Source organism: Sinocyclocheilus grahami, unplaced genomic scaffold, assembly GCF_001515645.1.
Source record: "Sinocyclocheilus grahami isolate Dianchi unplaced genomic scaffold, SAMN03320097.WGS_v1.1 scaffold49.1, whole genome shotgun sequence".
In the NCBI taxonomy this organism is placed as follows: Eukaryota; Metazoa; Chordata; class Actinopteri; order Cypriniformes; family Cyprinidae; genus Sinocyclocheilus; species Sinocyclocheilus grahami.
The window spans coordinates 1,204,335-1,232,174 of record NW_015505228.1 but is presented as its reverse complement, the minus strand read 5'-3'; the positions used below and the strand labels follow the sequence as shown (position 1 = coordinate 1,232,174).

General features: G+C 41.1%; 3 protein-coding genes across 3 annotated transcripts in view; 2 read left to right on the top strand and 1 right to left on the bottom strand.

Moving 5' to 3' along the window:
• The window catches only part of LOC107583014 (transmembrane gamma-carboxyglutamic acid protein 2-like), a 4,783-nt gene extending 2,576 nt beyond the window's left edge, over positions 1 to 2,207 (top strand). Inside the window, exons 6-8 of the mRNA XM_016269076.1 lie at positions 1,353 to 1,482; positions 1,584 to 1,724; positions 1,846 to 2,207. Of these exons, the coding sequence (XP_016124562.1) occupies positions 1,353 to 1,482; positions 1,584 to 1,724; positions 1,846 to 1,888 (314 nt within the window). The 3' untranslated portion in view covers positions 1,889 to 2,207. The remainder of the gene's footprint in view (positions 1 to 1,352; positions 1,483 to 1,583; positions 1,725 to 1,845) is intronic.
• A 7,640-nt stretch (positions 2,208 to 9,847) lies between these two features.
• LOC107583015 (proline-rich protein 12-like) lies at positions 9,848 to 24,660 on the top strand. Its single transcript, XM_016269077.1, is given in 12 exon segments — positions 9,848 to 9,998; positions 10,162 to 10,323; positions 10,462 to 14,924; positions 15,066 to 15,284; positions 18,124 to 18,198; positions 18,783 to 19,566; positions 19,655 to 19,848; positions 19,851 to 19,883; positions 20,878 to 20,994; positions 21,115 to 21,248; positions 21,859 to 22,469; positions 24,236 to 24,660. Coding segments are annotated over 11 exon segments (6,870 nt in total). The 5' UTR covers positions 9,848 to 9,998; positions 10,162 to 10,226; the 3' UTR covers positions 24,379 to 24,660.
• A 916-nt stretch (positions 24,661 to 25,576) lies between these two features.
• LOC107583082 (synembryn-A-like) overlaps positions 25,577 to 27,840 on the bottom strand; it is an 8,670-nt gene continuing 6,406 nt past the window's right edge. The window contains exons 11-12 of the mRNA XM_016269177.1: positions 26,782 to 27,052; positions 25,577 to 26,623 (exon numbers count right to left, since the gene is read on the bottom strand). Coding sequence (XP_016124663.1) covers positions 26,488 to 26,623; positions 26,782 to 27,052 — 407 coding nt within the window. The 3' untranslated portion in view covers positions 25,577 to 26,487. The remainder of the gene's footprint in view (positions 26,624 to 26,781; positions 27,053 to 27,840) is intronic.

Below are 27,840 nucleotides of genomic sequence, written 5' to 3'. Positions count from 1 at the left end.
CCCCCCCCCCCCCCCGAAAATATTACTAATAATCATATTTTTCAATCCACTGCCTTGATCAACAACAAATGGATATCATTTGAAAGCTTAGAGTCTGAGCTTTACAATGCATGTAGCCACTTTGATCTCCAAAGTAGTGCCGAGTTATTTTCTGATAAATGACAAGAAATGTTTTTGTGCCATTGGCCTCTCTCATCTTTTTAAGTGGGAGAACTTGCACAATTGGTGGCTGACTAAATACTTTTTTCCCCCACTGTATGTTGGAGAACATCAGCAAAAAAAATTATCCTACCTTATTTCTTTCATGAGATATTGAATGTAAAATAAGAATATGAAAAATTTCCCTTGACCACACTAATTTTTCTTACATTTTATCACCTATTTCTCAACATGAGAATATTCAAATGCAAAGATCCCCCCCCCCCAAAAAAATATAGAGACATTTCTATCAGACTATACCTACCTTTCGACACTCCTTGCTACGGTCTTGGCGTTATGAGTTGTCATTTCAGTGTATGGGACTCAGAAAACAACAGTTTTTAAAATGCCTTCAGGGAGACAAGAAATAAACAAAAAGGCCTATTTTGTTACAAAATACTGTAACTTTCGGATACTTTGTGCTATCACCACAATTTGAAACCGATACAGCTAACATGCTGGGGAACATCATCAAAAAATAATTTTCCTCCTACCTTATTTCTGTCCTGAGATTAATGTCAAATAAGACATGATACATTTCTCTTAAGCCCTCAAATTTGTCTTACATTTTTATCAGCTATTTCTCAGCAGGAGAATGTCCAAATGAAATAATTTGTCCACTGAAAGTACAGAAAGTTTTCTACCAAACGATACCAACCTTTTGACTCTCCTTGCTACAGTGTTCGAGTTATGAGTCATTATTTTTGTGTATGTCACTCAGAAAAAAACATCAACTTCAGTGAGGCAAAAATGCCATCAGGGCTTAAAGGGTTAATGTATTTTCCATTTTATAGATATAGTTAAAGATATGGACATTGAACATTTTGAATACATTTTAAAATAAAAATGACAACTTTAAAGTCTCATTCTTAGTCTTATTGCACTGAAGCAAGCAGCCTTCACTCTAAAAATTGTGGTTCTATGACATTGCTTTTGGAACCTTTATTTTTAAGATTGATGTCTAGCTAGCTGTCATCATAGCATAAGCAAATGCAAACTACAAATATTCTTAGGTATTTATGTTATTCTCAGACCCTAGACCTGGGATGTAACAGTGTTTTCAATATTTTATCCAAAAAGGAAAAACTGGGTTCACTAAATAAACAATTAAAATGTGTATTTGTTGAGAATGATGACCTGATTGTTTCCTACAGAGTCTTCACCCCCAGTTGATGTGTCTGGTTTGGTAGCTGGTGTTGTGGCTATTGTAATAACAGCGATTATAGCCACTGTGTTGGGCATTTATTGCTACAAGAACAGAGGCAAAAATTCAAGAGGGGCCAGGTAAGTGCATGCCATCATTACCACAGCTATATATATATATATATATATATATATATGCCCTTTATGCAGCAATATTCCACTCATTTTTTCTGCATCTTCAGTGTTCCTGTGCGTATGGGTGTGGATGGGCAGCCAATACCAGAGTCTGTGCCCTTGGCTAACAGGGCTCCAGGTCTCCCCTCATACAATGAGGCTCTGACCCACAGCGGCCAGCATGATGCACCTCCACCGCCGTACTCTGGGTAAGAGCACTGAACGGCTTGTTTGTACATCGTAAACAAAGGCGATGTAGTGCCTGCTATAAAATTATTTTGGCTGCATGTTCAAAATGTGTTTTAAAATATGCATCTTTGCTCTTTACAGGGGAAGTCCACCCGAGCCACCACAAACTCAAGAAGAGGAATGACAAAGACATGATGTTGTTGTTGTTGTTGTTGTTGTTTTTAAATGGGGGAGGGGAGAGGGGTGATACAGGGTTTTACTGGTGAAAAAGTGCAGCTTCAGTCAGTAGATAATTTATTATACTTATGCCACATGTTCAGCAGTTAACCCTATTTTATTCTTTAGAATTATTTTGCTACTATCATCATGGAACACAGTTTCGGTGTGAATGCTGTCAATATTTTAATGAATCAGATTTGTTCATTTTTTTTTTTAAAGAGTTTTATCAAATGGAATTTAATTTTCGTTATTAATAAAATAAATCAAATGTAGCCAAACTTGAATTTGATTGCTACTAAGACTGCGTGACGCTTAAATCGATTTCAGTATTTAGTCGCTGTTGTCACTCATCTTTTACAGTCTCGGTGTGCACCACTGTGCACAGACCATACTAGAGAGAGCGTCCCATACTCAGTAGTGCCTCTGTGCTGTAACAAGGCGGCAGTACGCACGAGACTTCCAGACAGACTGCGTATGTGTGAGAGTGTGACAAGCGAGTCGGCAGAGGGGGGCGTGTGTGGATATGTTTATGTGTGTGAGCCTGTTAGTCCACTCTCTTAAAAATGGCGCCTTCTTGGCTAAATACCTGAAAATAGCGATTTGAATCCCGTGGGTTGGTAACATTTATAAGAGTTGTTGAAGCATGACACTGGTCCCTTGCATAATTCTTAGAAACTTTGCGGATTTTAATTAACCTAACAAGACACTTTGTTTCTGACGAGGAGGTAGCCTGCCGTCCCGCGTATATTTATCCATGGCTAGCTTGCTAGCGTATTATCAAAAATGAAAAATCAAACCTTCTTCCTTGGAGGCGCACCGAATCGGACATTGCATGCCGTACTTGAATACACGCTAATTCGGCGCAAGTTAGTGCGTAATGCGTGGCACAGAACGCACGTTGACAAAGCGTTATTTTGGAGGCAACCAATTAGAAGCAATCGCATATATATTTTTGGGGATGAAATGGTCGCTAGCTACTGTATGCCGCTTGTCTCTATAGCTAACGCTTATTTGTTTGTCGACTACGGTTTATTTTGGAAAGGCACATTTTGTTAAATCAGAAAAAAAGAGGTTCGATTACCCTCGTTAAATGACTAAATGCAGAGGTGAAGTTCCTTACAGTCAACATGTATTATTCGTTTACACATGTCACAGCACGTATATTAAACGCTGTAAGAACAACCTCTGCTACTAATTCATCATAGTATTAAAAAAAACAACCCAAACTTTGCACAGCCTATCGTTATCATCTAACGGAGAAATACCATATCTGTTGTTGAGGATACTGTCGTTTTTCTAGGCTCTTGGCAACGTACCAAATAATGTGTGGTGTTCCTCAGTGAAATTACAGCGTGACCGAGACGTGCACACTGTAAACATAAACGTAAGACGCACTGCAAACTTATTAGCAACCCACCAGCAGAAAAGACGATCAATAAATACTTGATGCATAATGTTTTTTTCTTCTTCTAAATATCCACAGACATTTGAAAGAACTAATAAAATGACCTGGCAAAGCTTAGTTTTACATTGACTAGCCATTAAATCTCTGCGGGAAAAACTAGGCTTGCTCAAAAGGGTTGCTACTTTTAGGAAGTGTTGCATTGCAATATTTAAATAGCGAAGAAATATTCTGTTGCTACCTGAAAACAGGACTGTTACGGCGTCGTGCTCTACGTTAGGTACGTGGTTCATTATTTTCGCGGCCTACTTACAGTTCAAAGGCGCGCCTCTATGTACCTTATCAGTCGCCGTGACAACCAGATCAATCTTCACAGAGCACGCGTGCAATCATTCTTGGTGGTTAGTGTCTCGCGTTGCATGTATGGAGTCAGTCGTACACTTGGGTGCACACCTACAGCATACTTTTACCCTGTTGTTATATGGGCACGGGAAGTGAAATGTTAAGAAATTGTAATTATTTATGTTCATTTAGGTGTATTATGCGATACGCTGGAATCTATGCTACTATTCGTTGTCTTTGCAGGATTCTTTCTATAAAAAAAAAAAAATTCCTTTGTAGGTTGTATTTAATCTTTTTTTTTATTTGCAGGGATGCAAATAAGTTTTGGTGCCTATTTGTGTCATAATGTGTCAAGAAGTCGTATCATTTGTGCATTGCAACACATTTGGAGTGGCTCCTTTTTTCTTGCATGACAGGACAACAATAGGGCTATTCTTTCGAGCAATCATCCCTAGATGTGTGGAAACCCCTATGTGTATCTATGAGGAATTCCAGTCACACTCCTAAAAAAGGATCACAAATGCTGTGTGTGGTCAGAGTTTTTCTAACACGTAACATTCCCCCGATACTCTGCGAGACTGCATCCCAGTATCTCTGGCTGACTCTTAGCAAGTCTGAAGAGGAATTGTTCTATATTCTGTGGGAATCTTTAATATTGTGTTTCTGACTCAAGAGCATCTCTGTAGACTCATAGGCAGATTGATAGAATCCGGAATCTTAATGAGGAGTTCAGGCTTATGATGATGGACAAGCTTCAGTGCTGCTGCTGCAGAGGCTGAAAAGCATCCGCCGAATAAAATGAAATGCTTTTGTATTGAATCTTCTCTCTTGTAGTTTTCCGAAAATTGCTTCTGCTTTTGAATGAATATTAGATAGTGAGACGGCTGCTTTGGGTCATTGGAAGCATAGCCATTATGCAATGATGAAACACTGAGAAGTGGAAAATTAGCATAAAACAAAATGACACTAGGGTCTGTGTAGGACACCACATTTGGCAATATTAGATCTTATATTAAGAAATGTTGCATGTGTTAATATTAAACGAGAATAAACGTATAAAATGATAGCACTGTTGCTTAGCAAGACTTCTGCGCACTGAATCTTGGTTATGAAGGCGACAAAGGCATACTCCATGATGGCAAGGTTCAACCAGGCCCTCTGTCCTTCTTAGGGCAGCATTACATCCAGCACACACCTCTGCACGGTTCTAATGGAGATTAATGGCCGTGACTGAGTTCCCCATCAGGCTGTAAACATTTTGCACCTGTTGGCGGGGGGACTGTGTTGAATTACTGCCTGTGTTATTAGGAGCAGTCTTGTACAGTGAATTCAATCAAGCTTTCTAATTCAACCCTTCCCTTTGTTTCTCCGGTTTCCTTCCACTGTTTGTTTATTTTTCAAGTTTCACCTTTTCCCTATTATTCTTTTTCCCTCCATTGTCCAATTATGCTTAATCAGCTCAAGAACATGCACAGTGGCAGGAGGTGAGAGGTTTAACAGGATGAATTGATTGACTGAAGGTGTAAGACTGCATGATGGAAAAAAAGTGAGAAAGGAGAGGAAGAAATTACTGGATGTAAAATAGTTGTAGTGTGATCGAAATGTATAAAAAAATAAAATGGTACATGTATACATGCTTTTTAATATATTAAATTGAATTGAGTCCCTCTTTTTATTGTAATATCAATCTAATATTAAAACAAAGAAAAAGTATTTGTAGGTCAAAAAGCAAAAATCAATAAGCAAAGATTTTGCTTAGTCCTGCTGTTGTTAAATTCAGCATGAAACAGAAACCATCTTCTCTTCCCTATTGTGACATTCATATCCATGTAAAATGGCTTATCAAATGAATGAGAAAAAATGTTGGATGGGACTTGTTTTTGTCCATTGGTAATTGATTGGATTGGATTGATCGTTGTTTTGCTAACTGCTGCGATCTCATATGAGTGACGGGTTGCTGGAGGGAGGAATTATTGTCCAGCCCTCACGCCGGTGCACACGTGATCAGAGAAGAGATCCTGTTGTGAGGGGGAGGGGAAGGAAAAGTTCATGTTTATGATTAAAAATGATGAGTGCATATTAATTTAAATATGTGCATGGATAATAAACGCTGCAGTATTCCATAGAAATATAATAAGCAATTATGACATTCTGCATTTCACTTCTGACTTGTTATGCTGATGATATAATTTGTAATAAAAAAATAATATTTAATTAAAATCAAAATAGACTCACGAAGTTGTCTCATACTTTTGAACCCCACTGTTTGTACAATATCCTTCATTTTACCTTATTCTTGTGAAGTTCATCATCTATTCCCTGATCATCTCTGCGCTGCCTCTTTGGGATTAAGAGCCAATTACGGTCTAATTCTTATCAAACCTCACATTACCTAGAAGTGAAACTGCTTCCTTTGGTTGCACAGAATAATTATTTGTTGTACATGGATCTCACGTTTGAAGAGAGAGTACTGATGCTATGATACATTACTTATTTATGATGATAAGACATTCAGTTGCTGGTTGATTGATGGTCCTTTTTGTTAATGCTATGTGTCACTTTTGCATGGTAGCCTACTACTATGACTCTAACAGTATTTAAAGCAGTGACTCCGCTTATCTAAATTGCTTGCCTTGTTCTGCCTAACCTGAAACGATCCCGCAAAAGAATCGGTATCAAACAGATGCAGCAATGTATCAAAACATCATGAGGGTAGTTTTGACATGGGACTGTATATTATGTATTATGCCAGAGGTACAATCAGTGAAGCAGTTGGCAGCCGGGATGTGCGCTCTCACTCATGCATTTAAATGTTTAACCCAGTTCATTAGAGCCTTTATCCAGTTAATTACGCGAGTCTTGTGCCTCCAAGATGAGGGTGTTTTTAAAAGAGATGGACATGCTCCCAGATGGAACCCCCTCAGGATGGACATCAGTTGTCTTTGTCACATTTATTAGGGTCTTTTGAGAGACACATATTCCGGTGACTATATTGAGCCCGGGAGTCTATTTAATGGAGAATGACAATATAAATCTAGTCTTGCATCCTGTCGGTTCTGAATTGGGAAGTATGTAATGAGAGGCTGTGCATATAGATTGTAAAGATTTATTTATTTAATTCTTCGAATACTACACTCGAAGATGTAGGTTTGAATAAGGTCTTTCTTTTAATAGGTTTTAAAATAGATTTTCTGGTCCACTCCACCGCTTCTGTTGAATGACACCCACCCCCTCAGCACGCGCTCACTCAGTATGTGGTGTCTGTGGCTTCCCACTCTGGTCTCAGAGTGAGAGGGATCTAGACTAACTGAGCTGTACTCGCACTAAGAGCCTGTTGAGGATGGAGGGGAGGGTGTTACCAAGGCAATTCAGAGCTTTTATCAATGAGCGCTCTGTGTCTTACCTCAGCAACATCCTAACCGCCATTGTCAACTGAACTGGCCACTCTCTATGAAAGCGAACAACAGAGACAGTCTGCAAAGACTGCAAAAGGCAGTCGATTGGCTGGCAACAGGCAGAGTGGCCAATCAGAATGCTGAACTACACTCGGTATCATTGCACATCTTGAAGTGTAGCGGTGGTAAATGTGAGACAAGGTACAAAAAAAAAAGAATTATAATGTGGTCTTGTTTTATCATTCATACGTTGCATATCAATGAGTCAGCATATTTGCCTAATTTATAGATAGAGGAGGCAATATTGGGAATGCTGATAATATATTTGTTGGTGTGATTGTTGTAGATCGTGTGTCAAAATCAGATCCTACTGGCTTTTTGGAAGGAGGATGTGGAAGTGAGTAGGCTGATTAAAGAGCTAATCTTTGTGTGTGGCTATGGTGCGAGGGATAATGCCAAGCTGGTTCAACTGATACTCTATACAGGGATTTAGTATGAGTATAGAGCCCAATAGACTTTTTCACTGTCTGAACAGAAGGGGGAACAATGAAATCCATCCCAATGATACAATACAGTGAGTTATTGTTTGATTTAGTCCTCCAAAATTACTTTTAAATGAAGAAAACAAGTGGTTAAGGTATAATTGGATTGTACAATAATTTGTCTGATTATAAAATTAAATAATTAGTGATTATTTAATTGGATCATTAGTGGAATTTAATACTTGCACCCTTTATTTTTAAATTGATCAAATATACATGACAAAACACCTATTAAATGAGCAACAATCAGTGAACCAAATCAATGGTATAATCAAAATTCATTCCCAGCACAAATAGATTTTATTCAATTCGATTGCCTTATTCAAAATTCTGACCATATGAGTGTTATAATATTTTAATGTTTAAGCAGTATTTGACCATTTACTTCGTAAACATTTACTTCCCTCATATATGTATTAGGGATGTAACGGTATGAACATTTCTTATCACGATTATAGTGACCAAAATGATCACTGTTATCAGTATTATCACGGTATTGTTAAAATGTGCTGGAAATGTTCAAAAAGTACTGAGACAAATTATTTCACCAAGTTTTACATTTAAAATCAACAAATAAAATGAGTTTTTGTTTGCATAACTAAAACAATAACATTACCAATGATGTTCGGATTTTAAATGACAACATGACTGACAAGTTTATCTAATAGCATGTTCAAATATCTAATGTAAATGTTCAAATAAAGCTTTGAAAAAGTTTCATAAATGGTAAACCTCACATTTCAGCTTTTAAATAAAGAAAAGGGTCAAGTCAAAATGATAATTGATTAATAAATTATGTATTTTATCTGCTCCATAAATAATACTAGATATATACCTTATTGTTTAAATGTGAAGAATCCACATAAGCTTGTTTTTCATCAGCTGGTCAATTTACAGCAGGGCATGCAAATTCGGTCCGTTTTTCAACTTTCTCAGTTGGTCACGCCAGCACATGATTTGGTCGCAGTACTTTTTAATTTTTAGGGATTAAACAATGCATGCTGATGAACTTTTATCATAGTTTATAATTATATGAAAACGTAAGTGGTTAACATTCAACCCCTTCTTTTTCATCAGTATTATTTGTGATTTAAATTTTGTGAACGGGAGTTCCTATTTATGTTATAACCGGGCTTCGGGTGCTTCACTTTCGAATTCGAGATCTTGGTGTCACGTTTTACAGGAAAAGATAATTGTCTGATTTGCTTACATACATCTATACATATTTCACTTTTTAAGACTAAAACAAAAGATGGATTCATTGTTATTCTTAATTAAAAAGCATAACAACAATAAAACCGTAAGATACAATGTCAAACTAGCTTACAAAACGTTTATTAACAAAAACGAATAAGACGAGGCATGGCATACACCACATGCTGTATTATATACTGACTAATAAATTACAGAACGTTTAGCAAACACTGAGTAATCAAATAAATAAAAAGAGAGCTTACATAGAATAACATGAGGTAAACAGCAAAGATAACAAACTTTTCAAAATGAAAACAAAAAGAAAAGTAAAACTAAACTGGCTGTCGGTGACAGTGCTAGCATGTTTTTTCCCCCACAAGAATACCAACATGTTAACCTCTGGTTTAAGAAGCGGTCCTTTACTTTACTTTAACATGAAACCCATCCATCGTTTCCTCAATATTCGCGTCATTTTTGGTGCACACAGCTTCGCACTCGTGCTGACGCGGTGAGTATAAACCATGCTGTACACTCTATAAGCGCTGCGCAGTTCAAATGAGTCGCGCGGTTTCGTTACGCTTTCAGTTTCGTTTGCCGTTTGATGTTTCTCATATGCAACAGAAATGGCAGCGCTTATGAGTTGAACAATGCGATGGTAGCACCAGTGCGACCGCACACAAAATTTAGTCACACGGGCAGAAAAAATGCTCGCAAAATGCGCCCATTTGGTTGCACTCTGGAGCCCTGTGCTGGACAGTATTTATTTATCCTCAGTTGTTCAAATCGCGGTAATCAAATACGGTTATAGTGATAATTAAAATATGAAACGGTATTACTAACCGTGGGGTATTTTATCACGATTTATGGTCAAACCGGTAATCGTTACATCCCTAGTATGTATTATGCGCTGGCCAATTAGGACGGTGAGGTTGTGTCAGATGCCCAAATTTTACATTATGCATGAGAATGTAAACAATTACTCTGTGTTTGTTTCTCTAACATTCTCTCTGTCATTTACCTCCTTTTTGAATCCTCTGTTTTTCAGTTTGGTTTATGGGAGCTCCAGATCCTCCCATCCAGACTCAGAACTCCTCCACCGTCAAGCTTATGCCACACCACACCCCCTGCAAGGATATGCAACAAATCATCATCCAGGCACCTCTGGACAAGGCGGAGCATGGGGCACAGGAAGGAGCTTGGGTACGGTCGACAAAATTAAGTAGTTAATTCCTGGGAAACCTCTGTTGTTTTGCCCAGCTTGTTTGAGTATAATGGTGATAGCGGATAAAAACATATTTCTTCAGCAATTGCTTTGATTTAACACTGCACTGTTAGACTTTATTTTAATAATCATATTTCACAGGGCTCTCAGGCTTGTTTGATACTGGACTACATCATGCCAGTCCCTCAGGACCAGATGCTTCAGTTATGAACTTGATCTCTGCTTTGGAATCCCGAGGTGCTCAGCCACCCCCCTCTGCCTCTTCCCTTCTCTCCCAATTTCGCACCCCCTCTTGGCAAACTGGTTAGTGTTGTGAGTTATTGAATAGAAAATTATCTAATTATAAACACAGAAATATATCATGAAAGAAATATATAGAATCACCTTACTAACTGCTGAATCATTTTCTTTTTCCTTTGCTTTCTCTCTCTTTTGCTGTAGCAATGCACACTCCAGCCCCTGCAGAGCTATTCATTTCTGGTGCACTACCTGGCTCTGGCTCATTTCCCTCTTCCTCTGCTCTGTCGGCATATCAGCACCCTGCATCCTTCTCAGGGCGCTCCTTCCCTGGAGTGACCCCATCATTATCTCTGCAGGACACGCCTACCTTCAGTCCTACTTCCAACGGTCTCCTGTCACCACATGATCCTTTGCTACACATTAAAACACCCTCCCAGTCAAGTCTTGGCTTTGACCGTCTTCTGTCTTCACAGAGTGGGACTGCTTCATATAGAGGGCCACAAGAGCCCACTAGTGCTCCTCCACCACAAGCACCTGCATCCTCCTCAACACGCCATTTACCGCCTCAGTTTAACCTGCTGTCCTCACAACTGCAGGATCAGTCCTCTCAACTCTACAATTCCTCTGTTTTTTCTTCTGCACCCCCTCAACTGCCACAGTCCCAGGAAAGAGCCATCCCTAGGCAAGACAGTGTGATCAAGCACTACCAGAGACCTTCTCCTGGACCGTCTCAACTATCCTCTTCCACACCTCATCCCCTACAACACTATCTTAGTTGTGGTGCATCAGGATACCAGCAGATATCCCATCATCGGCATGGTTCCTCCATAAACTGTAGCCCACTGGGTGAACAGAGCCCATCATCTGACCCCAAACCCTCTCCCCGATCAGAGCAGGTATATCGTCCTATTATCCAGCCCCCGTACACCTCCTCCTCAGCTGGCTCGGGTGGTGGTATTGGGAAAACAGGAAAGAGTTCCAGTTCAAGTAGTGGCTATTCTTCCTCTGGCTCTTCCTCATCTCGAACCCCTCACACTCCTCCTTCAGCTTCTTCCACCTCCTCTTCTTCCTCCTCTGCCTCTAATCCTAATGTTTCATCCAGTACCTCCTCTGCACCCTCAAGGCAGCAACCACCACCCCAGTCAGCACCACCACCCCCGCCACCTCCACCACCAACAGTGTCATCCTCTGCTACACAGCAGCAGCCACCCAAACCTTGCCTGTCTACATATGGCTCTCCAGTTGCACCTGTCAAGCCAACTGCTGGCCTTCCTGGTCAGACCCCACCACAGCAGCAGTCATATTCACCAAGCCAGCCACCCACCTCTCACTTGCCCCAGCCATATGGAGGATTCAGTTCTCCACAGGCTCAGGATCTTGGTTCCAGCCATGGGGGGTCAGGAAAAGCTTATGGAAATCTTGGAGCTACGGGGCGTTCATTTTCAGCTGAGGTGGTTTATGGTTCTGATTCAGGATATGGTTCTTTGCCACCATCTCTCGGAGGGGCAGGGAGTCCCTCAATGGGCTATGGCGGTACAGGACATTCACCTGCACTAATGGTGTCTGGAGGTGGTACCGGTACAACAAGCAATACCACGGGATCTGGAGCAGGTAGTTCAGGAAGTGTGGGGGGTGGTTCAGGTGGTGGTAGTGCTAGTGCAGCAAGTGGTGGAGGATCATACCACCTCCCGGATTCCAGCCCTTCACCGTCAAGTAATTCTGGAATAATTCGTCCAGGTCTGCACTCTCCTGCCCCAACTTGCCCTGCACAATCACCTGGAGGAAATGGGGGCAACAAGTACCTATCCTCAGTTCTTTCCCCAGCATTCCTGGCTTCTCCACAAGGATACTCAGACACAAGGGTGCCACCCCAGCAAACACAGTCTTATCACACAACGCCGCCAAAATCTAAGTCTGATTCTGAGATGCTTGGGGTAGAAAGATCTCAAGAAGAGGATGAAGAAGATGAGGATGACTTTTTGATTCAGCACTTACTGCACTCACAAAGTCCAGCACCCAATCCCTCCCAGCATCATTCTCAACAAGCTCAGCAAGTAGCTTCACAACAACCGCAGTCCCAGTCCATTTCCCAGAGTAGAGATGGAGGGAAGTCTCTCTCTGCATATGAACTGAACAAGGCATCTGAAGAACGTTATCATCTACAGAGTGTCATTCGGACCAATAATACCACCAACAATGTGGCTTCAGTTGCTGCTGGCTCTTGTGGTCCAGGCACAGGTTTAGAGAACCAGTTGGAGATGTCTCTGAAAAAGCAGCAACATACTAAGTCTGATAGAGTGCTTGCTGGATCTGGTGCAACTGGAGGTCGAGGTGCAGTTGATTCTTTGTCTCATACTCATTCCCATGGTCAACATGACTCCCTGAGTTCAGTGGTCCACTATGGCAGAGGAGACCCTTACACTCATCAAACACATCAACATCACCCTCCTCACCCATCGCACTCGCAACACCCTCAGCATTCACAGCACTCTCACCCCCATTCAATGTCCCACTCACATATAGATCTTAAGAAAGCTCAGGATCCTTCAGAATTACCCTACCTACGAAAGACTCCAGACTTGCAGCAGCGACAGACCCAGTCCTCCCTTGGACTAATGGATTCTCCACCCGACCCATCTCAGCAAACCTCCCAGGCTCACCTTCTCCAGTCTGTCCTTTCGCATACCACTCGAAACAAGATGGACAACCAACAGACTCCCTCACAGCAACAACAACACCCAATGAGTCAACAAGCCATGATTGGACCAAATGGGGTATTAGGTACTGGTAGCTCTGGAGGAGTAGATACTCAGCCACAGGCCTCTCAACTTCAACTCCAGCTCCAGTCCCAAACTATGGAGGTCCACTATGGACGTGAGGCCCAGCGAAACCAAAGCCAGTCAAGTCAGAATTCTGTTTCACCACTAGACATGCTAGAGAGATCTCTCTCCAGGACAAACAGTGTGGAAGGGCCAGGGTCCACTGATAGAGTTGGTGCAGGAGATGGGAGCACCGTTGATCATCACAGACAACAGCAACAACATAGGATGTCCTCACACCATCAATCCCACCACTCTCAACAACCATCAGCAGAGCTTGATTTCTTATCCGAGTCTGATTTGAGCATGTCAACCCCCTCTCATTTGCATCTTATGGCCTCACACCATCCACCCCCTCATTCCCTCCATCAGCCACAGGCACACTCTCACCATCAACATCCTCACCAGCACCCTCACCACATGCAACTAGCTTCTGGACCTCCCCAGTCCCAGCCGAGGGAACAAGAGCCCCAACTCTCACAGCCACAGCTGGATCAGCTCAAAGAGCATCAATATGACACTGGTAGCCCTGTGGGAAAAACAGCTCAGAACCAGGGTCAGAGCCAAGAGCAGCAACAACGGTTCATGCCACTGACATCTATTTGTTTCCCAGATTCTCTTCTCCAAGATGAGGATCGTTCCTTTTTTCCAGGGATGGAGGATATGTTCTGCTCTGAAGACTACAAGGCAAGTTGTGCTGGAGGAGGTGGAAGTGCAGGACAAGGGGGTCAGGATGGTGTGCCAGAGGCACGTGGAACAGTACAAGATGGAATGGATGCAGTTAAAGCTACAGGTGGTGGAGGTGCATATGACATGATGGGTCATCATGGGGATCAGGAGTATGGGCAGTATTGTCACAGTTTGTCTGAATCTGGCAATGGCACTATGCACTTAGATCTGGACCCCTTGAAATCCCATGAACTCCCATCCACTGTAAACACAGAACAACTAGGCTTAATTCAAACTCAGGGCCCAGGCCTTGGGATGGGCAGCACGGGACACGTAGTGGACGGAACTGGAAACAAAATTATGGGCTCTGCAGGTGTAGGTAGTGGTCCTGGCACAGCAGGGCTCACCTCACCAATCTTTTGTTCCTCTAGACCTAAAAAACTTTTGAAAACAAGCTCATTTCACCTCCTTAAACAGCGGAAAGACCCTAATGCCCAATCACAGGCTAAGAAGAACTATGCTCAAGAATATGAATTTGAGGATGACGAGGATAAAGCAGATGTTCCAGCTGACATCCGCTTAAACAGCAGACGTCTGCCTGACTTGCTTCCTGATCTCGTTTCCAGTTGCAGAAAGTCTGGAAGTGGTTCAGGAGTTGGCAGTTTAAGCCCTTTGATGGGTGATTTAGATTTCTGCCACCCCTCAGGGTACCCATCTCTTGGACCTCCTCCACAGCTGCTCCCACATGATGGCCCAAAGAAAAGGGGGAGGAAACCCACCAAACCTAAACGTGAAGGACCACCAAGACCCAGGGGCAGGCCACGTATTCGGCCTCTCCCCGAGCCTCCTTATTGCAGGAACATGATGGGACCTGGTGGAGAGAGTAGAAGGGGCCGTGGGCGAGGAAGAGGGCGTGGAAGGAAAGATGATCAAATGCTAGAAATGCACAGAGACATGAACAAGGGGCAGAACTACCAACAACAAGCACCTCACCTCCATCATCAACCACAGTTACAACAGCACATGCACCACCATCTACAGCAACAACAGCAACACCAACCACAACATATGCACCAACAGCAGCACCTACATGTACAACAACTTCATCAACACCATCAACAACTTGCACAGCATCAGCCTCAGCAACAATACCAGGAACCCATCAAACCAATCAAAGTAAGTTAAGGTTTATGATTTGCACCAATGGGAAGAATTATGTTTGTGGGAATGATGGATCAATGAAATTGTAACAAATGTAAAAGCAAAAGCATGTGTTGATTCAAAAAATAAGTAATTACTTAATTGTTTTCCTACCAGATTAAGCTCCCTATTCCTTCCATGCCCTCATCTGACTCCCTACTGAGGACAGACTCCCTGTCTAGTACAGATCCAGTTTTGTCTGATGGTTCGGTAGGATCTGCACCGTCTCTTGGTTTGAGCCCAGGGCCCACTACCATTGTGGACATGAACAGAATTGACATGAATAGAAATGATATGAGCTGTGGTCAGGAAAAGATGAAGCAGAAACCCCAAGAGGTGAGTCTCAACTTGCAAAAAAGTTTAGTGAATGTTGAAATTTAACAGAAAATATTAAAATAACTCCAGATGTTCTATGTAAAATGTAGAGCAAATGGCAATTATGTGGTTTGCATTTTAGGATATTATTTGTTGCAATATCTGTACCCTTTCATAATTCTTAGAAAGATAAATTGGTGTCTTTAAAGGGGTCATATGATGTTGCTAAAAATAATATTATTTGGTGTAATGAAATGTGTTTATGCAGTTTAAGGTTAAAAAAACACATTTTGTGTTACCGTACATTACGGTTTCTGAAACGTGTCGATTTTTACAAAGCTCATCGGTTTGAAAAGTGAGGTGTGCTCTGATTGGCCAGCTATCCAGTGCGTTGTGATTGGCCGAAAACCTCAAGCGTGTGACGGAAATGTTATGCCCCTTACCATATTGTGATTCCTTGTCCTGGCACGACAAGACAAAAACAATAAAAGCCATTATAAACTAGGCATTTGTTGCATCCAGTGGGGACATAATTACGGATTATAATGACTTATACTGTCTTTTTACGCGTTACATTGCATCGCGCCGCGTAAACATAAAACCATGTCTGCATTTGTGATCGGAGAAATGACAAAAAAGCGCTACTCTACACTGCTCAAAACTCATGTTTGAATCATCAGTGGCAAATTGTTTAAATATAAAAATGTACTTGCAGTCTGTGAGTCAGAACAGCCGTCATTGTAGTCTACTCTACCAGGATCAGGAAACAGTCCTCCATAAAATGTGCTGGACACATCTGAATATTTGGGTTGAACTGTTCTGGAACAGTGTTGTAAATACAAATACGGCGGCAACAACAATACTACAGCGAGAATAGAAGGTACGCCTTCTTTCTTTGCATGAACATTTGGGCGGTGTTATGCAAATTTTCCCACATGGTGACGTAGACATGTGGGGGCGTGTTAGAACGAGCCAGTGACGGCGCTACACCGGGGCTAGGGGGGGCTATAGCCCCGTCAGAATTTTGAATAGCCCCGGTTTACTCTGACGTCATCAATATCATTTATTTTCTTAGCACCCCCACATATTGGTCTAGCCCCCGCTTAGCACCGGTAGAGAAAAAATTCTGGCGCCGTGCCTGGAACGAGCCGTTTTAGGTAGGCGGGGTTGACTCTTAACTTTTATAAAGAATATCTCTTTGGATTTGAGACTTTAGTCTTTGCAACTTTACAGATCTTCTTTATGCACCAAGAGCTTGTAACACTCCAAAGAGACCCCTTTAAAATTTAGCATAAAGGTGCACAATAAAATCAGTTCTGACAACCTCACTTTTTGCAACCTATGTGTCCAAAAACATAACAAACAATGTGCTTGTTCATATTAGGGCTGTAGTACTCGAGTCCGGACTCGAGACATTTTTCTATTGTCTCGGACTCGTTGGCGTTTGTACTCGGACTTGTCTCGGACTTGGTCATTGGACTAGCCAAATGTTCTCGTTGGTCTCGACCGAGTCCAGCAATATGCTTTTTTTTTATCCTTCGAAACAAAACCACATTTGCATGTCGCGCCTGAAAACGCGTGGAAAACGCTAGGCGCGCCGCTTTCTCCTTCTTTCCAAAGCCCTCTGTAGCCTGCGCTCTATGCTTGCGCTCCCGTGGCGTCTGCCGTTGCTGAGCAACTCTGACCTGCGCTCTCCATGAAGACGCGGAAGTTTCAGCAAAGGAGAAATGGATTTAGGGTAGGTTAGGTACACTTTATTGTCCCTGAGGGAATTTTGTCTTAGGCTCAGAAATACAACCACCACATCACATACAACACATAGTAGTAAAGAAAAAAATTTGCACTAAAAATCCCTTGCAGTAGCTCTGCTACTAAATTTATTTTTAAAAATGGCTATCTTTGTACAGCTAATAGTTAAGTATGTGGTCTTGAAGAGGATCCTTTTTTTTTCTCTCTCTCATTTGGACTCGGTCTTGACTTGGACTCAAACCTCTTTGGACTCGGTCTTGACTAGTCCTGGTCTTGGACTCGACAAAGCTGGACTTGACTACAGCTCTAGTTCATATTGGGTCTTTTTGATGTCCTCAAATGACCTGCAGATTTAGAGCAAAGTTTAGTGGAGGAGGTGCGTTTAGAGGAGGTCAAATATTTTGTGGAAGACCTGCCAGGCCTTGTTGGCAGCTGTGATGGATTAATTTTACCAAAGCAAAATGCTTTACTAAATTTGTTCTTTGTAGTTGAAACTGTTCTTTTCTTTTCTTAAAAGAGTTTTAGGGGGCCTTTTTATTTAATTTTTTTATAAATATAAAAAGCATATTTATAGTCATTTTTGTTAGCCATGCATTGCAATGTTCGACAATATTATTCAGCAGTAGAAGGGATTGGTGGGAAGCACTGTGTGAAATCAGTTATGATTTATGCAAATACAAAAGGATTGACACTTACTGAGCAGCGACCAAGCTCACTATGAGTAGATGATTAGCAACCCGAGTAGGATCTTTCAAACTACAGAAAAATCTAGATGATGATGAAGTGGTTTGACATAATTTGAAAACTATACATGTCAAAGTCACAAATGTTTTGTCCTGAATGGGGAAAGTAAACATCTACTGTAACATTATGAAATGTTGTCAGACCAAAAGCATGAAGATTAAATAACTCAACCAACATTTTTACAGCCTTAATCAAACTATGCCCTCCTCCATATGTTTAAATTGCACTTCTGAAATGTCCTCTGTTACCTCAGCAACAAGTTGCCTCAGGAAAGAAGGGTGGAAGTGCCAGTCTAGGGTGTTATGTGTAGATCTGTGCAATTTCTTTGTGTATGTATGTGCAATGTTTATGATTTATGTATCTGCAGATGTCCTGGGATGGAGACATGGATGACCAAATGACCCCAGAGGCCTGGGCTACCATGCAGAAGCTTTCCGGCTCAGTAAGACTTCAATTCTTATTCTATATCCATTTTCCAGGTGTAATTCTGATATAAAAAAATAACCCACTCATATTTTGACCTAAAGACCCATTACTAAATTATATATAAAATGCGTTTGGATTTCTTTCACACTCAATTATTTTACAGAGGAAGCATTGTTCTCAGTGTATGCACTTTGCCACTAGAGGGAGCAAACTACATGGACTAAGATGATTGGCAGGCCACCCTGAGTTCTTAAAAAATGCAATAAAAGAAAGGGAGAGCGCTGTTGCTAGGGTGGCTGTTGCTAAGGTTACTGATTCATAGTAACAGTCATCAACCACCCTGCTGTTCAGTAAGGTGTTTTTCCGTCTTCTTGACACATAAGAGAGTGGGACTACAGAGATTATATAATATAAAAATGTTAATCGAAAAAGTACATTTTATTACAATTTGTCATTTATTTATAAGCTGTTTTCTGGTTATTCTTTATTTTTCTTTCCCTTTTTTAATATACTTGCCTTCTGCGTAAACATTTCAATGCTGTTTGACTCTTTTTGCTTGTATTTTGCCATCTTTCATTGGTCTGCACCTCTTGCTCGCAGACGGAGGAGAAATCTTCAGAGCTGAAGTCAGGTTTTATAACTTCTTTTCTGGATTTCTTGAAAACGGGGAAGAAGCAGCCGGGCACTGAAGCTCCAGCTGTGGATGGGTGCACTTCCACAGATTCCTCTTCAGTAAAGGGAGGCATCCGCCCATTATCCCCACAACCACCTCCTCCTCCACCTCCCCCCTTTGGAGAGAACGAGAGTGATGGAAGCCTGGGTCTCAGTAACTGTCCCTCCCCCTGTAAAAGACTTGACGAGGAGCTCAAGAGGAACTTGGAGACCCTGCCGTCGTTCTCCTCAGACGAGGAAGACTCAGTCAGTAAGAACCAGGACCTGCAGAAGAGCATCTCATCCGCCATTTCTGCTCTCTATGACACGGCCCACAGTCTCGCTGCCATTCCACCTTCTCCTACGCCATCGCCGCCCACTCCGCAGACGGGGTCTCTTAACACACCCCCACAACCTGAATCTGTCCTGCTCACTGAACCTGAGACGGAGATAAACACGTCACAGGAGCTGGATTCGCTCTCACGGCCCAACCTGCAGGAGGAGGCACATGTTCCAGGCAAGGGTGAGGAACGGGAAGAACCTGTGCAGGAGGTACATGAAGACATACAGCAGAAAGAAGACAGACAGACTGAATGTGAGAAGGAAGGAGAGGAGTTGGAAGAAGACATAAGTGAGAAGGAGGAAGCTGATCAGATAAGGACAGAGGAGAGCAAGCCGGAAGAAGAAGTTGAAGAGCCAGAGTATGAAATGCTGGGTGCTCCCAAGGTTGATGGTGAGTATATTAACATATCTACAGTGAGATATTACAATCAGTGAAATATTAATTATTTCCTTCTTTCCTTAACCGTATCCCATTTTAGGATCTCCATCCGAGCTTCCCCCTGCACCCCATTCTCCTCCATCTCTGTCTCCTTCTCCCCCAGCCTCCTCCTCCCCATCCCCTCTGCCTCCTCCTCCTCTGTCTCTCCCCTCCCCTCTCCCATCTCAAGAAGAGGAGCAGCAGCAACAGCCACCACTGCATAATTCCCTGCCTCCCAGCCCTTCTCCACCTGCTTTGTGGTGCGCACTGAAGATATTGGTACTCTTAAGGTAAAAATCCCCCTGTTTTTATTATTATATTTTTTTAGTAGAATTAATATGTAGATTTTTGCAGGGATAGTTCACCCAAAAATGATAATTCTGTCATTGCTCACCTTCATGTCATTTTAGTCCTATATGACTCAATTTGTTCTGTGGAACATACAAGAAGATAATTTGAAGAATGCTGGTAACCAAACAGTTTCGATTCCCTTTGATTTCTATATTATAGTCCAAAATTCTGATGGAAGTCAATGGGAACCAGAACTCTTTGGTTACCAACATTCTTTAAATTGTCTTATTTTGCGTTACGCATAAGAAAGAATGTCATACATGGAACCACATGAAGGTGAGTAATGGATGACAGAATTATAATTTTTGGATGCACTCCCCTTTTAATAATTGAAGTCGCAATTAAACGGAAATAGTGACAGATCTTTTCTTCCGTAGTGCAACGTACATACAAGTGAAACTGATTGACAGAAAAGAAAAAAAAATTATGGCGGGGACTTGATTCTGTCTGTCAGGGGTCTACAACCCTGCTTCTGAAGAGCTACTGTCCAGCAGAGTTCAGCTCCAACCTCAATCAAATACACCTGAACCTGCTAATCAAAGTGTTCAGGGTTACTTGAAAATTATAGACAGGCGTGTTGAAACATGGTTGGAGCTGAGGTCTGCAGAACGGTAGCTCTCCAGGAGCAGGGTTGGAGATCAATGGTTTGTCGCTTGTTTGAATTTTGAGATGTAGGTGTTACAGTGAAAAATTCACGCTTAGATTTGATTGTGGAAGGGCAGGGTTTAAGCAGAATAAATGATTGGAAAAATCTGGTATACATCACCAGTCTGTTGTTTCTGTGGAAGGTCCAGTTGTGTCAAAAAATGAACCATGTGCCTGGATGAATCGTTCGCAATAAGATCTACAACATGCATTTACAAAATAGATGAATAATGAATTTTTATTTAATGCCAATTTAACTAGATGCTCAATTCACATGGCTTTTCTCAGCTGGCGCTTCAGACCGGACGAGAGCCTCCTCCAATCTGGAGGGTCCAGAAAGCTCTGCTGCAGAAGTTTGCTCCTGAAATCAAAGATGGACAGCGGCAGTTTTGTGCTACCAGTAATGTGAGTGTGTTTTTGTATTTGGTTAGAATTAATATCATGCATTGGATGGCTTGCATGAAATTGTAACACTACACCACCACCTTAAACTCATGCTATCTGTCCTCTGTCACTCTTTGGCAGTATTTGGGCTACTTTGGAGATGCAAAGATGCGTTATCAGCGTTTATATGTCAAATTCTTGGAGAATGTGAATAAAAAGGATTATGTCCGAGTGTGCTCGCGGAAACCCTGGCATCGGCCCAGTCTCACACTGAGGTAATTTCACCCTAAATGCACGTCCTGTGCTATATTGCTGTTAATACAGTAGTTACTGTCAATCAAAGAGTTCTGTGATCATTTACTCACCCTCATGCTTTTAAAACCTAAATGCTGTTGCTTTTTCAGTGGAGCGCAGAATTTTTGAAGAATCTTCAAACAGCTTGTTTCATAAAACGGTTCACAGTGGCCTATGTGTGTCAAAAATTAAAACAAGAAAACAAAACGCTAAAAAAGCACCAGAAATATAGTCCATCTAACTCATAAGCGATATTCAAAGTCACCTGCACTCATACAATAGGTCTGTGTGAGAAAGCAGCACAATTTAAGTATTTATTCGTTAATAATCTTTCAACTGCTGCAGCTCTGTAATAAAATACTGACGTTGTGAAAATTGATCTTGAGATATGCGAAAGCTAAGGACATTTGATGTCCAACCTGTGGCTTAGACTTAAAGCATAACAGAATTTGTTTTCCACAGAAAAAAACAGTGTACAGGTTTAAGATTTTACGGGGCTGAGTAAATAATGAGGAATTTTAATTTCAGGTGAACTGTCAATTTTATCAGTATATTGTCGTTGCTAAGATGAATGTCTTTCCTTTCTACCAGACGCCAGTCACTTCCTAAACCACAACCTGTACGTAACTTGACTCCACCTCGCATGGAACGAGAGGGTAGAGAGAAAGAGAGAGAGAGACAACGGGAACAAAGGGAAAAAGAAAAGGAAAGGGAGCGAGAACGAGAGAGGGAACAGATTGAAAAATCTAGGAGAGAAAAGGAGAGAGAACTTGAAAAGCAAAAAGAGAGGGAGAAACAAAAAGAAAGGGAAAGAGAGAAGGAAAGGGAAAAACAAAGAGAGAAAGAAAAGGAAAAACAAAAGGAGAAAGAGAGAGAGAGGGAAAGAGAGAGGCAAAGAGAAAAGGAGAAAGAGAAGGCCTGGGAAAAACAACGAGAGAAGGAGAGGGAGAAAGTGCGAGAGAAGGAAAAGAAGCTCCAAGAGCAACAAACTCAAGAGAAGCTGGAGAGGAGAACGGCCGTTGTGGAGCGCGGGAGGGTCAAAGAGGAGAAAAGAGATGGAGAGAAGAGGGTCGACAGGACGAGGAGCAGACCTGTGAAAGTAAAGGCAGAACCTCCACCTAAAAAGAGGAAGAAGTGGCTTAAAGAAATGCCCTCTTCATCTGATTCAGTCTCCTCCCCTGACCCGCCCAGTGAGGAGGAAGGTGCGTATGGCTTGGTTATGTGTGTGCAATATACTGTGTGTGTGGTTTTGCAATATTATGCAAAGCTATCAGCAGCTTCATTCAGTGTAACTTCAGTTTGGGGTAACAAGATTTTTAAATGTTTTTGAAAGAAGTTTCTTATCCATTTATTTGATCACAAATACAGTAAAAACATTAATAATATGAATCGTTGCATGTATTGTAATATATTTTCAACTGTAATCTATTTGTGTGATGGCAAAGCTGAATTTTCAGCATTTTCCTTCAAAAAGATTGTTGGTGCTCAAAAGACATTTGATATTTTTGTGGAAACCATGCTAATATAATATGAATCGTTGCATGTATTGTAATATATTTTCAACTGTAATCTATTTGTGTGATGGCAAAGCTGAATTTTGAGCATTTTCCTTCAAAAAGATTGTTGGTGCTCAAAAGACATTTGATATTTTTGTGGAAACCATGCAAAATTTTTTTTCAGGATTTTTGATGAATAGAAGGTAAAAAAAAAGTAACTGTCACAACACTGCCACATTTGAAAATTTATTACATCCTCGCTGAATAAAATAATTCTGTTCTTTCAAAAAAATTTAAATAAAATCTTACGGACCACAAACTTTTGAATGGTGGTACCATAGTTTGAAGTCCCGTGTTAAAACCATGATTTGTAAATATGGTAATCTCTCAGTACCACTATATGTATTACTTAGGGCTGCACGATTAATCGAATGCGATTGTCATGTGCATTTTGATAGTAATTCCGGTTCTGTAATCAGCAGGAAATCATCATCACGTGCTTTCAGATGGAGCAGCATTTACTACACAGAGCCATAGTTCACTGACAAGTTACGCAAAAAAATCACACACGATTTTATTGCGCGATTATGAAATCAAAGAAATAATTTGCGATAATGACAGCTGTTTGCATAGCTTCTCAGTGAAGTAAATGCTGCACAATCTGAAAGCATGTGAAAATACCACATTTAATAACATATTTTTACTCCAAACTCACTTCATAATGTCAGTCGAGTGTTTGAAATAAATCCTTCTGTGAGATGATGTGCCGCCTTACACAGAATAAGGCACGCAACATATTTCATAGTATTTAAGCAGTGATAAAGGCATTGCATTATAAATATACTTTATTTTAATTAAAATTATAATAATAATAACTCCGATAAATCATATATTGTCATAATCGTGTGTTTATTAGTCATGTTGAATCAATAAAGGCAGTTAAATCTTCTGTTTATTCAGCTGCAGCTATAGGCATTTTCTGGGTTTCTTCTGCGAGGCGTTTTTGGAGTTTCAGCGAAAGAGTGCCCTCTGGCCTTTGGATGAAGGTTTACTGCTGATCACAGAACCGTGCTTTACTGAAAGATATGCATGACAATCGCAGCTTCTGTCGAATCGCTATTTCGATTCCATTTCGATTTATCGTGCAGCCCTACTTTTTAGTACCATTCAGTATATTACAGTAGTTCCAACACAGTATTTCTATATAAGGTTTGTCATGGCACTCAAAAAACTCAAAACCTGCATACTAGTAACGGCAAACTACTGTTCAATTTTACATATAGTAAAAATTGTATTGCTACAACCTGTCTATAAGCCAGCTCACTGTATAAGATGATGTACACTGAATTTAGTTCATTTTGCATTTCTTGTTTTGTGGAGCCAAAACTAAGTTGTTGAAGTGTGTGTGAGAGTACTGTATTTTCTGGTGTGTGCCTTCTGTTTTTTCATGTGTTTTGCATCTGTATCCTCAGTATCCACACGGAGTGGGATGAACAGTCGGGCCATGAGAGAGATGTTCCGCAGTTATGTAGAGATGCTGGTCAGCACTGCTCTGGACCCGGACATGATCCAAGCTCTTGAGGACACCAATGGTGAGCTCACATCGTTAGGTTAAACACAAAGTGCATGTGCGGAGGATAAGGGAGAGAAGGCTGGAGAAAATAATGAAAGGAGTTTAATAAAGCAAAGGAGGCTGGAAGAATAATGATAAGCAAAAGATGCTTATGCCCCATTCACACGGGGCGTCAGCGTCAACGCCTCTCGTTTACTTTGAATGGAGTGACGTCAAGCGTTGGTGAAATGAATTGTGGGTCCGTCGCGTTGGGTCCGTTGCTCGCGGTAGAAGTTGAAAACTTTTCAAGCACCAACACAGGCGTCAGCCAATCAGATGACCTTATGCAAATACCCTAGCGCAGACGCTAGCCAATCGCGTTCATGCAACACCAGAAGACTAATGTGATTGGCTGTTGTCACTATGACGGTCGCGTCAGCACCAAGCTTCAGAAACGCCCTCCGTCAAGCGTTAACGCTGACGCCCCGTGTGAATGGGGCATTAGAAAAGAGGAGTGGAATGTTACAGTGACTAATGAAGGCTGTTAATTTAAGTTTCATTAAATTAGGTTTTTAGGCCACTGATGTCATCTTTCCAGGCCTAAATGCAAATATATCTGAAAAACTAACAAATTGTTGCAGTGATTAAACCTGTGCCTATAGATAAAGTTGCAAAAATCATCTAACACTATTTTAAACAGCAGTTTGCTCATTCTTTTGCTAGTTAAATCTTACTGTTCAAAAGTTACAATTTTTTGGAGAAATTAATACTTTTATTCAGCAAAAATGCAGCTAATTGATCAAAAGTAAATGCTATATAGTTTATTTTTATAAATGAATAAGATACACTAGATGACTTGTTTGACTGTGAAACTATGGTTGCATTTTTAAGTTAATAAAAATGTAACTGGCTGTGTAAAATAATATCGGTGTATCAATCATAGGCCCCTAAATCTAATCAAATTGTAATTGTATCGCAGCATGTTTTGAGATATCGGCAAATATCGTATTGCTGGGTAAGAGAATTGATTTCAGATTGTATCATGACGAAACTTTACTTCCTCTATTGCATTATATGACAAAATAAAAGACAACAGTCATTTATTTTAAAGAAAAAGAGTACCGTGCAAAATGTCTGTGTTTACTGTTTGTTTGTTTTTATCTGTTGGTTGTTTACTATGATAATTATTATTGTTATTATTATTATTATTTTGGAGGTTTGCTTATTTCTCTCTTCTGTAAATATTGTACAGTTGCTTCAGTCTCTCTCTCTCTCTCTCTCTCTCTCTCTCTCTCTACCTGTCCCTCATCTGTACATGAATCCTCCTGTATTTGACAAACGCAAATAAAAGAAAAGAAAAATGAGTTTATGAAAATGATGCAAAGCGACACAAGACTGCTTTGGATTTTCTTTTTCTTTTTTTCGTTTTATTTGTTCTAGACATACTTGCTGGTATTTTGCACGGGCTTTATACGGGTAGGAATGATATCTTGGAGGGAAACACATTGGAAATCAAGCAGTACAGTCAAAAAATAACCTGCTCTAAATATTCTACTTAGGTTCAAAGTTTACTACCCATTTTGTAAATGAAAACGTTTCCTGAGGATGTATTTTTATTCAGCGTTCTCGGTGCAGAGCGTTAGAGTGATCCATGGCAGTTCTCTTCAAGGTAAACGTTCCACTCTTGCTAGAGCGCGAAAAAAGAACTGCGTTTCATGTTGTTACCATGGTAACATAGCCATGGCAACACCAGCAGCATTTTCCAGGAGTGTTTGTCTGTCTGGTGTGATGGCTGTCTCTCTTTGTCTCTTTCTTTCTCCTTTGCTTCTTAGTAGCTTCCTATTTTACGGTTTCTAGCTCATCGTGACTCACAAGAGTTGTTACAAAGAAATGACATTCTCAGCTATTTTGTGTAGCCTACATTATAAATTATTTCTTGCCTGCCTTATTTTTTTTCTTCACACATCATACAGAGCTTCGTTTATTCGGTTTTCTGTCTCAATAGAATTTCCTTTTACATACACCAACTGATTAAATGAAACAATAGATTATTTCCTTATAAGTTACATGATTTTTAGTTGCGCTATTATTAATATTGTTTCAGCGCCATATCAGTCATTAGTATAAAATATCTTGCACCTGTCTTTCATCATCATTATCATCTTGTCATCATCACTGCTCTGTTTCACTATCATCTTCCTCCTCTTCCTCTTCCTCCTCCTCCTGCACAGCGCTGTGCCTCATCTGGCCACAAAGCGGCGCCATTTTGCCGTCCGTTGTCACTCCCATTGGCTGAATGATTTTGTTCCTGAGAGGGTGTGGTGGAAGGATAATGATGAAACAAAAACATATTAAGGCTGCTGTATATTATAAGGGGATCACCTATTCACTACACATACGTTTTGAACAGAAAATCAGTGATGATTTTACCACATTTCTGGTGGAATATCTCTGACACACACATACCGTGAGAGTTTGTTGAACATATTTATGAGTCTGAGCGCCTCTGCCTCTTTCTCTTCTTCAGTCATTCCTTCCATTGGATCAGGCTGTTCCTCCTCCACCCGTCCCGTCACAGGGTTAATCCTGTCCTTGGCCTGTCTGTACTCCTCCGTGTCTGAGTCAGAGTCACTGGAGTACTGCGGTTGAGGAGAGGGGCCGCGGCCGTTCAAAAGACCCCGTGCTGCCAGCAGCCCCGCTGCATTACCGTAACCAGTGTACTTCACAAACCTGCTCACTGGGAGAGAAAGAGTTCATGAATACCATACCGACAACACTGTTTTAAATGTCACAGAAAGGTGTATTATGAATAGAGTGCTGCAGTGATGACATTTTTATAGGCCAAAACTCGGAAATGAATTAGCATTTTATCACTTCTGGTTCCATTGTCATAAAGGCAATGGGCTTTTGAATGGGTCTTTGGTTAAATGCCTGAAATATTTCTCAAGATCTTTTAATGTTTTTACGGGGGCCTAATGGTTAGAGAGTCGGACTCGTAACCCAAAGGTTGCAGGTTCGAGTCTTGTACCGGCAGGGATTGTAGGTGGGGGGAGTGATTGTACAGCGCTCTCTCCCACCTTCAATACCACGACTGAGGTGCTCTTGAGCAAGGCACCAAACCCCCAACTGCCCCCCGGGCGCCGCAGCAAAAATGGCTGCCAACTGCTCCGGGTGTGTGTTCATGGTGTGTGTGTTCACTGCTGTGTGTGTGCACTTTGGATGGGTAAATGCAGAGCACTAATTCCTAGTATGGGCCACCATACTTGGCCACATGTCATTTCACTTTCACTTTCAATACATCAGTTATACCCCTTGTGATTTTTAAAAAGCAGTTGCTAGCATGTGGCTAAATGGAACTACAGAGGTTGTGAAAGTGAAAGTGACGTGACATGTGGCCAAGTATGGTTACCCATACTAGGAATTAGTGCTCTGCATTTACCCATCCAAAGTGCACACACACAGCAGTGAACACACACACCATGAACACACACCCGGAGCAGTGGAGGACAGGGACATTAAACATCA